This window comes from Magallana gigas, chromosome 5 (assembly GCF_963853765.1).
Source record: "Magallana gigas chromosome 5, xbMagGiga1.1, whole genome shotgun sequence".
NCBI classification, from domain to species: Eukaryota; Metazoa; Mollusca; class Bivalvia; order Ostreida; family Ostreidae; genus Magallana; species Magallana gigas.
The window spans coordinates 14,980,163-14,993,006 of record NC_088857.1 but is presented as its reverse complement, the minus strand read 5'-3'; the positions used below and the strand labels follow the sequence as shown (position 1 = coordinate 14,993,006).

The 12,844-nt window shown below is 33.6% G+C and overlaps 1 protein-coding gene across 1 annotated transcript; it reads left to right on the top strand.

Annotated features, from left to right (window-relative positions):
* Positions 1 to 3,100: 3,100 nt before the first annotated feature.
* On the top strand, positions 3,101 to 12,471 carry LOC105325944 (D-beta-hydroxybutyrate dehydrogenase, mitochondrial). Its single transcript, XM_011425746.4, has 7 exons — positions 3,101 to 3,181; positions 3,541 to 3,665; positions 7,929 to 8,129; positions 10,428 to 10,580; positions 10,782 to 10,975; positions 11,372 to 11,608; positions 12,100 to 12,471. The coding sequence occupies exons 2-7, from the start codon at positions 3,542 to 3,544 to the stop codon at positions 12,181 to 12,183; spliced, it is 993 nt and encodes a 330-aa protein (XP_011424048.3). The 5' UTR covers positions 3,101 to 3,181; position 3,541; the 3' UTR covers positions 12,184 to 12,471.
* Positions 12,472 to 12,844: the final 373 nt, after the last annotated feature.

The following is a 12,844-nucleotide window of genomic DNA, read 5'->3' as shown; positions in this document are numbered from 1 at the left end:
ACCTTTGAAATCTAAAAACTACGTATTATACGTATATATATATATATATATGTGAAGTCCGCATTATAAACTTGAAAAACATTTTCTTCTGAACAAAAGATTTTAAAACAATGTACTTAGTATGCATCAATGTAGAAAGTTGATTTTTTACCCTTTAATGAAATAAACGGATATGCTGATTTCAAAGTTATACTTGCACAGGTTGTTAAAAGCAAACAAAATCATCAGTTTAGAAAGTTTGAATCGGTGATGAAGCAATAGGTTACTGAAAATTTGTACGGAAAATTTGTACTTGTTTTACTAGACGTAGCGTTTATTTAGATACTATAAAAACATGGGATGATTATAATTACAACTCTGACGGTTTTGAAGAGCCAGAATAAGATTTATTCATGTATCTCAAGAATGCTATTTTAAACACTCTGGACAGTAGATATCAAATTGAGATATGTTAACATTCGAATACAGAAAACATGATATGAAATTGATAGAAAAAAATGAAAACAGAGTTGTTGTTGTATGCAGCACACGCACACAAACGCTGAAATTAATAATCAGCAAATACACGAGATGACTGAATTGATTTGATTGATAGACTCATTCATCTTTAAAGAATCTGATAAAAAATTCAAGGAACGGTGAGTAGTTGTTATGATATTTTCCATTATTTAAAAAGTTTGCAAGATTCCGTTCCGTTCCGTTAAATACCAATATCCACACGGGTAATGGTATTTTGCGGAACGGAACGGAACCAGAAGAAAATTGTTCAGACGGAAGGTAAGTGATGAATATTAAACTTTTTCCTTGCGAATGTGCTCGTTATATTTTTGAATTCTACGTAATATGGGATACACATTGCGTTATTGCTAGCTTGGTGAACAAACTAGTAATATCATCCGTGTAAGTAATGTAGTATCATAGATGAAATAAAAGTTATAGCTGTACACAACACAGGAGTGATATGCACATATGCAAGATGTTTGAATTGATGAAATGATTTGCTTCATTTATCTCAAAATAACATAGAAATAAACAAACAGCTAGTAGTTGTTATGATATATTTTATATTTCAAAATTTTTAAACGGTTCCGTTCCGTTAAATACCAATATCCACACGGGTAATGGTATTTTGCGGAACGGAACGGAACCAGAAGAAAATTATTTATAAGTATGGTAACAACATTTGTTATATCATCATTCATTCAAATTTATTTCAAATAAGACTATCAAGTATTTTTATCGATATTATCCCTGCGCTGCGAATGATCTTGGTATAATATGAATTCTACTTGATATAAGCATTGTGTTTTTGCTAGCTTAAGGTATTCAATGTATAACGAAGGGATATTGAACAGTTTTGAATCATTTTATCTAGTTAAATATGTATTGTTAGGTAACTATGAAAGTGAAATGAACCAAATTCACATGACAAACAACATATAAGGAACTGGTCATTTTGCACCTTAAATTTTTTAAAGAGTTATCTCCCCTTGATAAAGAAAAAAAAATTTTATTTTGTCAAAATATCTGCGGTAAATGATTAATTTTATTTTATGTCTTATTAAAGAGACAGTTTATGCAGGTATTAACCAAAAGAGTTTTACTAATCATAAGTTACTTTTTACAATATCTTAATAAAACATATGTTGCTCATAGACTTCAATGCAAAATTCAAGGTGTAATTAGTTGGACCATAATCAACATTTTGAAAATTCCTTCGGTAGAGTATTCTATTTTGATAACACCTTCATAATGATATCATGATTAAGAATATCGGACCATTCATTTATTTGGTACAAAATGTGGCCGTTATACATCGAATACCTTAATTAACCAACTATAGTTAGTTCTGCCGTGACAATGATATGAAATTGATAAAAAAAAAAAAAAAGGAAAACAGAGTTTTTGTTGTATGCAGCACACGCACACAAACGCTGAAATTAATAATCAGCAAATACACAAGATGACTGAATTGATTTGATTGATAGACTCATTCATCTTTAAAGAATCTGATAAAAAATTCAAGGAACGGTGAGTAGTTGTTATGATATTTTCCTTTATTTAAAAAGTTTGAAAGATTCCGTTCCGTTCCGTTAAATACCAATATCCACACGGGTAATGGTATTTTGCGGAACGGAACGGAATCAGAAGAAATCTATTCAGAAGAAAGATTACTTAAGAAATTTTCATCGACGTTACACAGACATATTAATTGAGTTTGGTTTAAACCTCAACTTTATATTTACAGTGTCAATCAAACATCATAAAACAACTACATGTAGTGACTTTAGGTTTTCTCGGGAAAGAAGCGTGTATTGACTTATAGAGCAATGGGTAGCATATTTTATGTAATACACAGTTCATTAAAACAATCTTCATTTGTAAAACAATCTTCCATTTACGATAAGTTAAATTGAAATAATGACGTTTAAAAAAAATCTTGTTTCCCCTTTTGGGGCCTCTTAACTGGTTCCGTTCCGCAAAGTACCAATAGCCGTAAAATCTCCTAGCACGCCATGAGCGCGCGGCGGAGACTCAGCGAGAGCGCAGTTAATCGCCAAGTAGAACTCCGTGGAAACGCAGTTACACGCCGTGAGAGCTCCGTAAGAACGCCTCGGTCGCCGTTAGGACACCGTGACAACTCCTCTTGTAAAATTTTCAAATAAAACGGTACATTTTTTCTTAATTTTACTTGCGATCCTACGGCGATTCCATGAATTTTACAATGCCGTGAACACGCCGCGGGGACGCGGTTGGTGTGACAGGGCCTTTAGGGAATAGTCCCACTGTTTTGCAACACCTTCTTTATTAGATACACATTGTAAATTTACCTCCCGGAAAATAGGTATCGGACCCCCACCCCCACCCCGGCAAACACGATTATCCCTGGGACCACCCCTGTACATTGTAAAACAAATATTGAAGCATGGTAACGGATGTCTTTTATTCTCCTTCCATTTTTATTATTATAGGTTTTTGTGTCACAATGAGAATGCTCGTAGTGTCAATTTCCTTATAGGAGAAGAGTAATTGTTAAAGTAAAGAATTAGCTAGGCAACGCATGTTAAACATTGCCCAATATTGACCTAAATTAGATTGACGCTATAATCAAAAGATAGGAGACTCCAACTCGGAAATAATTTCACACCTTATCTGTTTCGGTGGTTCACTTGTCCTCATAGTAAGTAAAATATAATACCTTTAAAACTTTCTTTGTAAAAATTTGGCCGAACATGCAGTTGATATTTTTTTCTTTAAAACATACGTATACTGCTCTAACAGGGCGAGGCAATTATCGATATTCCTAATTGATATATACGTTTTGATATTCATCCGGAAAAAACCCAAACTTTTAACAGTGCAAAAGAGCAGTTTTCACTATAACTTTGTCAAGCAGGCTTTATCGAGATTGAAAAAAATGTGTTGTTTTCACTGCAAATATTTGAAGAAATGGCATACAGTAAAATATGTATAAAGTAGAATTACAAAATCATAATTTGCGATAAAATTTGCGATAAAATATGATTTCTTACGTTTCAGAATGTTTCTGTCTGGCATCGTAATAGTTCTTGTAATATGTCTTTATGTCATCTACACGAAAACCAAAAAAGTACCCAAGGTCAAGATCAACGGGAAAGCAGCACTGATAACTGGTTGTGATACAGGTAGGAATCTATTATATAGCCTGAGAGAGAGAGAGAGAGAGAGAGAGAGAGAGAGAGAGAGAGAGAGAGAGAGAGTTTAATTTTACTTTACTTTGAAAAATATGTTAAAAATTCCTGTAAAGCTGAGTATGTACTCGTAACAATGACAATGAAAACTGCATGAGCCGATTACAAAACCTTCAGTTTGTTCTTATGGATGCATTGTTCATGCCCATACTGTTTCTATGGTAATATTTCTAGACTTTTGATTACCCTTGTTTTCACTTCCTTTCACGACTCCTGAATGTCTGTTCATTGTTTGCCTGTCTGAGAATGACTTTTTACATGTCATATAAAACATTTTCCCATACTTTCCCTCTGCATGACTGCTCTACGTACTAAAACCTGGTTTCATTGATAATTCTTAGTGGTTTGGAAAATCTGGCAATGACATTGGTTGCTCGAGTGCAAACAAGTTAATGATGGCTTCTGACTTGGTTACTTGTATGTTTGAGGGTTAATATTTACCAATATTTCTTGCAACATTGCCATGTGTGTTTCTTTTTGTGAGCTTGTTAAACAAATTGATTACTATACGTACCCAACTGCAAATGGCCAAAGTTGTCGCATTGCGAATCTGTAGATCTTGCTATACCGATTTACATCTAAAAAAAGGTTTCCAAATCATTTTTTAGGCCAGCTGCTTACATATTGCGTACATATTCGTGAATAAGGAAACATTTTTAATTTAAATGTATAAGATTCCAAAGAATCCGATGAACTGACGTCTTGTCGTCTTCTTCACTTCGTGTAACCAATTTACAACCTTGCTTTGACAAGTTCATTGAAACCTCTTCGAAACGGTTGTACTAAATATTACAGGTTATTAAGGGCGGTTTGACATTAAACAAAACGGCCATGTCTTTATGGATTATCTTTTATAATCCAATGTTCATTTATTCTTGACACATTGATTCAAAGAAACTCGCAGCAAAAGGACGCCGGCTGAGTTCAAGCACAAGTTTTCATTGATTTTAGGACTATAGGAATGTCATCAAATTTAAAATATATATAATCTCTTTGTGACTGATATATGCATTTAGTCAAGGAAAACCCCGAGTCAATATTCAGTATTTGATGACTATGCACGAGTCTCCTAGTATCCCTTTATATCATGCTGCCTAATACTTATAAATACTCCACAGTAGAGACTATGGCACCATTAATGACACCAACCGTTATATACCGAATATTCAGAAGAATCTGCATTTGATTACGATCAAGGTTAAAGATGATGGCAGTGGGAAATTAAAGTCAAGGATTTCCATATATACGACGTACTTTAGACTCTAGGGATATGGGCATCATATACAATCAAGGGTTATAAAACCTGACAATGAGGCCTCGCATGAAATAAATATCAATGAAATTGACAAAGCTAAAGCTCTCTCTCTCTCTCTCTCTCTCTCTCTCTCTCTCTCTCTCTCTCTCTCTCTCTCTCTCTCCAAAAGGTATTTTTGTCGGGATAAATAACAAACCTTAGAATCTGATACAGCTCGGTTATTTCATAGTTTTTGGGATTCATGACAGGAATAACGCATGAGCAAGTTTCATATACTTATAAATGTTGTACTCAACAAATATATTGATGAATTTGATAGATTCATAGTGTTGCATTGTAATGTTGCCGTTTTTTTTTTCATGCTTTTATGCGCTGTCTCCATTATTGGTCCAAATGCAAAGAAAAAACTCTAATTTCCCTACCTTCATTATGCAATCAAAATATTTGTGAAACAAGTTACAATACTTACAAACTATGATTGTACTCAGATGTAATTGAGGTGTTAACATTTCAGTTTATTGTCTGTCCCAAGTTATTTATGCAGCACATTTGGACGATTTTTAATAAAAATACACATACCTAAGAAAGAAGTGCAATTGAAATAGTTGAAAGGGATAATTTTCAAGATACTTTCATTGACACATTATCATCTTGCACTCGGAAAAATTCATAGGAACGAAAACAGATTCCTTACGGAGATTTATAATGGGAAATGTTTACATCTTTTCTCCATTCGGAATACACTCGGAATACATCGCGCAATTTTTCAACGTTATCATCCGGGCTTGCTGCAATACAAAATCCCCGTAGAAATAACATTTTTAGCATTGTATTGAAACCTGATAAGCTAACAGGGGCGTTTCGACTGAGAAATCGTTGAAATTTTTCATACTTTTGAATGAACATCGTTTGAACCCTGAGGTATTTATAAATACAGGTATCGAGCAATTAAGCAAAACGTGCATCGAGAATATCTTGGGTAAAAAAGAGTATAAAAAAATTTGCAGGGTGTATCATTTATTCTGACATATCAAAAACATTGAAATAGAAAAATTGCCAGTTAACATCAATGGAATCTGACTTGTCCTCAGGGAATTTTTGTTTACATCATGCAATGCCTCATATTTCATCTTTCGTTTTCCCTGGATTGTAAATTTACCCTTTTCCCTACATAGACGAAGCAAATGCAGGCTTCATGATATACTTAATTATAGATGTTCATTATTAACACCTAACATAGAAAAAAACTTTTGGTTTCAGTATTCATAACAATTATTAAAACCACTCGATGGAATTTGGAAATTCAGGCGTCTTAGAAGAATTGCCTCTTTACTTTTAATTCCGTTTTTATCAGCCTTGGTTTTTTCACTTTGCCTCCTAGAACAATATGTTTATTACCTATTTTTAAATCGACAGTGAAAACCTGTCGACAATAAAAATGTCAGCTTCAATTACTGATATTTACCTGAAATAAACCCCGCAAACACCTTTTTGTCATTTTTTAGTGCTTAACAAGATATCAGGTATTTTATTGGTACTAAGGTTTCTGTGGAATATCCCCTAAGTAACTTCTAGGACCTCGTTAGTTCGCCGTAAAATATCAAATGACTTATAATTAGGGAATTTTATTCAGAGATAAAGATTTAATTGCAGAATATTAGTTAAAATACTACTGCCAGCTTAAGTGCAGGTCAAATTGTTTATAAGGTAACCTTTTTATATAAAGATTGCCCGGAAAAACTAAACTTGACTGCAGGATGAAGGCAACGAGTATCGGATTAAATGACTATATGAACCATATTTTATGAAGATGGGGGAATAAGATGGCGCAAATGCCCATTCGGTTTAGTAGTGAAATACAATTTTAAATTTATTTTTCCCCAATTAAATCTATTCAAATATATTATAATACAACTTTGCAAAAGCAAAATTTCTAACTATAGTTTTTAATAAATTTAACAAAAAATAAGAAAAAAAAATATTGTCGGTGGTATCGAACCCGTAACATAAAAACCCTAGATATATACGGTTAGCTTATGTCAGGTACTCTAACCACTGAGCCATTTCAGACACAACAAAGGCGGCTTTTTAAATATTATGTGTGACTAAGGTTACGAATTACCGGACTTGTATTATTTTTTCAATACGTTCAGTTGTTGGGATACAAAATGATATTTTTAATGTATAGTGGGTCATCTCTCCACGTTTTTCTTGATTGAAATCGGTTTGTTTTCCATTAGACCTTAATTAGACTATGAGAAAAATATGGAGCACAGACCCACTCTATAAAAGAAAATACCTTGAAGTTCTAAAAAATGACAATATTTGCAGGTTTTGATACGTATACGCCTGTTTGAGTCAACATATTCCAAGTATTGAACATACCTACAGGTTACAAATCAATGATTCGTTAAATATATATTGTTTTAAATGATTTAAAAATAACCCATCAGATTTGTTGATACTTTAATTTTTTAGTAGCCTGTCCGACCGCGTATGGGCATTTTACACGCCTTATCCACCCATCTTCTTTAGATGAAAAGTCAGCAGGATTAATAATGTTTCTGTCTTTACCTTTTTCAAATGGTATTTATAAGATTTCCCGGAATATATCTTGTCGTTTTTATTGGTGTATTGGTGTTTAAAGTAATACTAAGGGTCAAGTGACCATTCTTCTTTTTTTTTTTTACCAGAGCTGTTGAATTATCTTTCAAAATTATCTTTCAAATATCTTTGTAATGTGATTGATTTCAACTGTGTATTGTGTAAAACAGCATATATTTTATAGAAGTATTATTAAATTTAAGACATATACTAGTATACATTTATCATTACATATTTATGATAAACGATCTTGTAATTTTCAAAGAATTATTTTAGTGAAAAAAATTCATATTGACTAAGTTGTTCTTTTATATCTTGAGTGACTGATGTTATTTCAGGGTTTGGACATGAACTCGCTAAAAGACTAGACCAGCTGGGATTCACTGTATTTGCTGGATGCTTATCTGAAAAGAGCACAGGGGCTCAAGATTTACGAAAAACAAGTTCCAGACGTGTCCATATCCTCAAACTAGACGTAACAAAGTCAGACGATATTGAACGGGCAACAGAAACCGTCCGGAAAATTTGCAAAGGCCCAGGTAAGGACTCTCTCTCTCTGACTCTCTCTGTCTGTCTGTCTCTCTCTCTCTCTCTCTCTCTCTCTCTCTCTCTCTCTCTCTCTCTCTCTCTCTCTCTCTGTTCATTAATCAGCAAGAAAAATATACCGTACCAACCATTACCATGTTCATTGCAAACAAGACACAAAATATCAAGTTTTACCAGATTTGTTGAAATTACAAGTATTTGTTTACTCTTAAAACAGTTTTAATCTTTACTATTGCTTTGTAAGAACATAGAGCAGGAAAACTGTATATTTCCGGATATATTTCGGAGCCTGACCGGAGAACTATACACAATCGCCAAAGAAAGCACACATCAAAAATTCTCTCGCCTCTTACTGAACAAAAAGACAGTATCAAAATCAAAGTATGTCATATTTTCTGTGCTTCCAAAATTTAGTACACACAGAGCAAATTATTCTTACATCATATTCAACCCCAGTGCACCGTTAATTCTAAATTATGTTGTTTTCATTCAAACCCAAGGACGTCAGATTTTACTTTTCTGTAATGAATGACTTTAACAACTCTGTATTTGTTTGGTTTCAATTATCATTTTGCTTCAGTCTGCTTGTTTTGGGGTTTTTTCTTCATATTTACACGTTATAACGATATAAAATAAAATGCATGTGGAGAAATCAATTATAGAGCTGTAACAAAAATATCAGAAGGGAGTTTTGTTCATGTAGAGGGTGAAAGTTTAAGGTTATTCCAAAAATGCATAGAATACATATGCTTTACATAATTTTCTTGCGTTAGTTTCTAATCTTGTAAGCTATTTAACTTTTGCACCAGTAGATTTGGCGAACCTTTTAGAGATCAAACATTTCTGGTTAATTAGAATGGTAATTATGTCATATTGTAAAGCTAAAGACGCATGGTCACGATTTTGGTCATAATTTATTTTTTCGTTTCTAACGTTTACAATGCATCAGTAAGGCATTTCTTGTAGTCAACCAGAGTGTCAGTCGTCGAGTTATAAACGGGATACAGAGCTTACTAGCATTATTTTTTGTTATGTTAACAAAGCTCAGGTCATGCTTTTGCTTACATTTTGAATGTTTGATAAAATTGCCAGGTTTAGACCTAAAACAAATGTGACAAACGCTAGGAACTATTCATTTAAGTTCAAAACGAACTGGCAGACAGTAAAAAATCAGATTTTAAAAGAAGTTTTGCCAGTAACTAAATTGAACCAATGTAAACAAATACATGGCACAATCCTTGTTTACATAACAAAGAATTGTAAGCTCTGTATCTTGCTTATAACTTCAGGCCGATTCTCAAATTTTGGTTGATCATATGAAATGCATCCCTTCAGCATTGTAAACCAATAAAAAGTTGAAAAATAACATTTGACTAAAATCGTAACCATGTCCCTTCAACCTAATATATAGACAAAAATGCAAAAGAAATCAAGTAAGTAATATGATCACAATTTGATTTTACGATTAAGAGTTTTTTCCTTTACATGTGGTTAAAAGGGAGGAAGCACTTTAATGAACAAATTATTTAATTATTAATGAGTTTACTGTGGTTTCATAAATAATCATCTGCAACAGTTTTTGGGGATTTGTTAAGTGTAAAAAGTTTTTTAGACTATCTAATGTAAGTGAACAATAGCCCTGTTAATGACATTTATTTCCATGTACCTTTCTATCATAAACATTTGATTTTAAATTTATGAATCAACATAACAACGAAATCACCAAAAATCAGTCTGAACGAATATTGATGTTTCCCCTGATACAATGTATACGTAATGTTGTGAAATGAAATATAACAAAATAGTTAAGTTTTTATTTGACTAAATAAAGAATATCGAAAAGGACATTCATGAACCCAAAATAGAGTTATTCCAATAGGTCTCCGCTGAAAGGGATATGTATATTTGTTAAGAAAATTGACAAAAAGACGGAAATAGAAACCTGAGGCAGAGTTTACAGACCTCCGGTGACTATCAATAAAAATCTGCACTAACAGAAATATTGAATTCCCCCATAATCTTATTTTCCTGCATTTATTTTTCCGCGGAATTCTCACTGTCATAAATCATTTCAAAGAAGTTTCGCCATGCAGCTCATGTACAGCTTTAATGACCCAACATCTTCGTTACAATCTGAATCTTGTCATAGCGACGGGAACGGGAAATATTAACACGAATTAGCGGGAGAAGTCTGAAGACGTGTAACCTGAGGAAATCCGATTTATGGGACAGTGTTCTTCTTGATTATTTACGATACATACCGCCAGACTGCGCCAGCTTTCTTTTTTCAGGTCTCTGGGCCCTCGTTAACAATGCCGGTATTGACAGTTTTGGTGATGTAGAGTTTTGCACCATGGATATGTATCGCAGAGTTGCGGAGGTTAATTTGTTTGGAATGGTCCAAGTCACCAAAGCGCTACTTCCGTTAATAAGACACTCTAAAGGTAGATATCTATACTCGTGAAATTGGGTCAAATTTATTTCATTTGATTAAACCTTACAAGAGCACATTTATGTAAGAGTTTTGAATGAAGCATTCTGTACACGATTAATTGTAAGCCGATATTCTATACGGACAGAAATATTTCAAAGTTTTAAGATTTCTGCTTTGAAAACATTTATAATGTTTTGTGTACTTGGTAAAGGTAGAATTGTCAACGTAACCAGCGTGAAAGGTATCATCGCTCGACCAACAATTTCTGTTTACGGAATCACCAAATTTGGCGCCGAAAACTTCTCCGATTGCCTTCGATTGGAAATGAGGAAATTCGGAGTCAAGGTCTCCATTGTAGAGCCTGGAAATTTTGGTGGATTGACAGGGATTGTGAAAGACCAGAATGTAATTAATCTTGCTTTCAAACATTGTTGAATCGTTAATTTTCGCGGGGACCAAAATTCGTGGATTGCATGGGTACATACTTTTTATGAATATTAAAACCCTGTTTATGCCACCATAGTTATTATTTATTAATAGAAAACCGTTGATCCTCGAACAGTATGTATTATGCAATTCAAGTAAATATTCCCCTTTAATATTACAGATGCAAGTGGGTGAACAATACATCTCTTTATGAATTTAAACCTAAATTGATCACTTTATCATATAATTACATACATAGCACTTTGTCTTGTGATACAGAATAGCCAAATGCATGTGAATCATATCATGGACAGTATTTCTTAAAGGTTGAACACTTTAGTTTTACAAGCAAGTTTGATATTTCTTTTTCAAAAGCTCAAACGACTCGTGGACGAGATGGAAATGATGTGGGACGGAGCCGATGAAGAGATCAGAGAAGCGTATGGGAGAGAGCATTTGGAGGAACAGCGTAATGGCCTTTACAAAGCTCCCGAAAACTGCGCCTTAAGCTTGGAACCAGTCCTCCGCGCCCTAGAAGACGCTATAGTAAGCGAGAACCCTGCTATCCGATATCTTGTCGATGGCGGGAGAGGATTGCTTGACTGGCATAACGTAAGTGTAAAAAAATTACATTTATCTTGAAGGGCACAAAATAAAGATAGGGAGTTACTCATCAACCAAATCTAACAAAAAATTAGTTACATAACACAATGTTTTCATTAAAAGTTCATCAATATTTTGTATAATGAAGAACTTTTTTTTCGAAGTGTCTCACCTCTGACTTAAATTTTTTAAAATAGATGTTAAACATTATATGATTAGATTTCAGAAGATAGTGAACTTGGGTGGCATTTTAGCTAAATTATTTATAAATACGTACGTTTTCTTCCGAGAGATGTACCTTTTTACACAGAGAGAGAGAGAGAGAGAGAGAGAGAGAGAGAGAGAGAGAGAGAGAGAGAGAGAGAATAAAATATTGGATCATGTTTGCATGGTTATAGATATTCAAGTGTGTCAAAGACGAAATAGTTAAAAGCATTAACCCCATGGCTCAAAATAAAAATGCATCGAGGTTTACAATATTAATTTGTGTTGAATTTTAGTGGTTTGGACGTTTACATTATTACTTGCCAACCGAATGGATGGATTTCATCATAGACCAGGCTTGGAAATTTGGAATTCGCTAATGGATTACTTGCAACCAAAGGGTCTACTTACGTTTTTAAAGCTAAAAAGAACATTGTGAAAAAGTTTAGCGAAAGTGGAGGTTTAAACACTGTACGAAGCAAGCTAACTACTAAGTTCAGGATTACCATGGGGACTCAGCGGTGTATATTGTTTGCCCTGTCCATGCATACCCAATTTGGGCACACACGCGGGGTTTAATACTTTAAATTTATTTTACTAATTTACATGTATATACATGCATCTAACTCCCTCTTGCATGATATTGACAATAAAGTATCCAGGTTTTATGAATTGTGTGGCTAATGAGCATGTACAGAATTGTGGCACTGCCGCCTAACAGTGAATGTACTGTAGTGTAATTACAACGCAATATTAACCTGGTTAAGATATTTTTGAAACTACGTAAATTTAAGATGAAAACAAAGCAAGACGGAAAGCTTTCTTTCTCTAAAATATTTAAACACTTCCTGCAGACAAAACTAAAAACAAGGTTTTTAAGGCCATGGTACATTATGTACCAAAAACAATGCATGCAAGCAACAGTAAAACTATTTATACGTATATAAATACAGTGATTCATGTTGACTATTGAGTTCAGAAGGAGAAGTAGCCTTATCTTCTTTTTTAGGTGATTTTCAAAATGTTTTATGACACCTCTGA

Excerpts from the sequence above, each read along its gene's own strand:
- LOC105325944 (XM_011425746.4), top strand. The coding sequence starts at position 3,542 with ATGTTTCTGTCTGGCATCGTAATAGTTCTTGTAATATGTCTTTATGTC. Across the intron at positions 3,666-7,928 it reads GATAACTGGTTGTGATACAG|GGTTTGGACATGAACTCGCT; the intron begins GTAGGAATCTAT and ends ATGTTATTTCAG. Across the intron at positions 11,609-12,099 it reads GATTGCTTGACTGGCATAAC|TGGTTTGGACGTTTACATTA; the intron begins GTAAGTGTAAAA and ends GTTGAATTTTAG.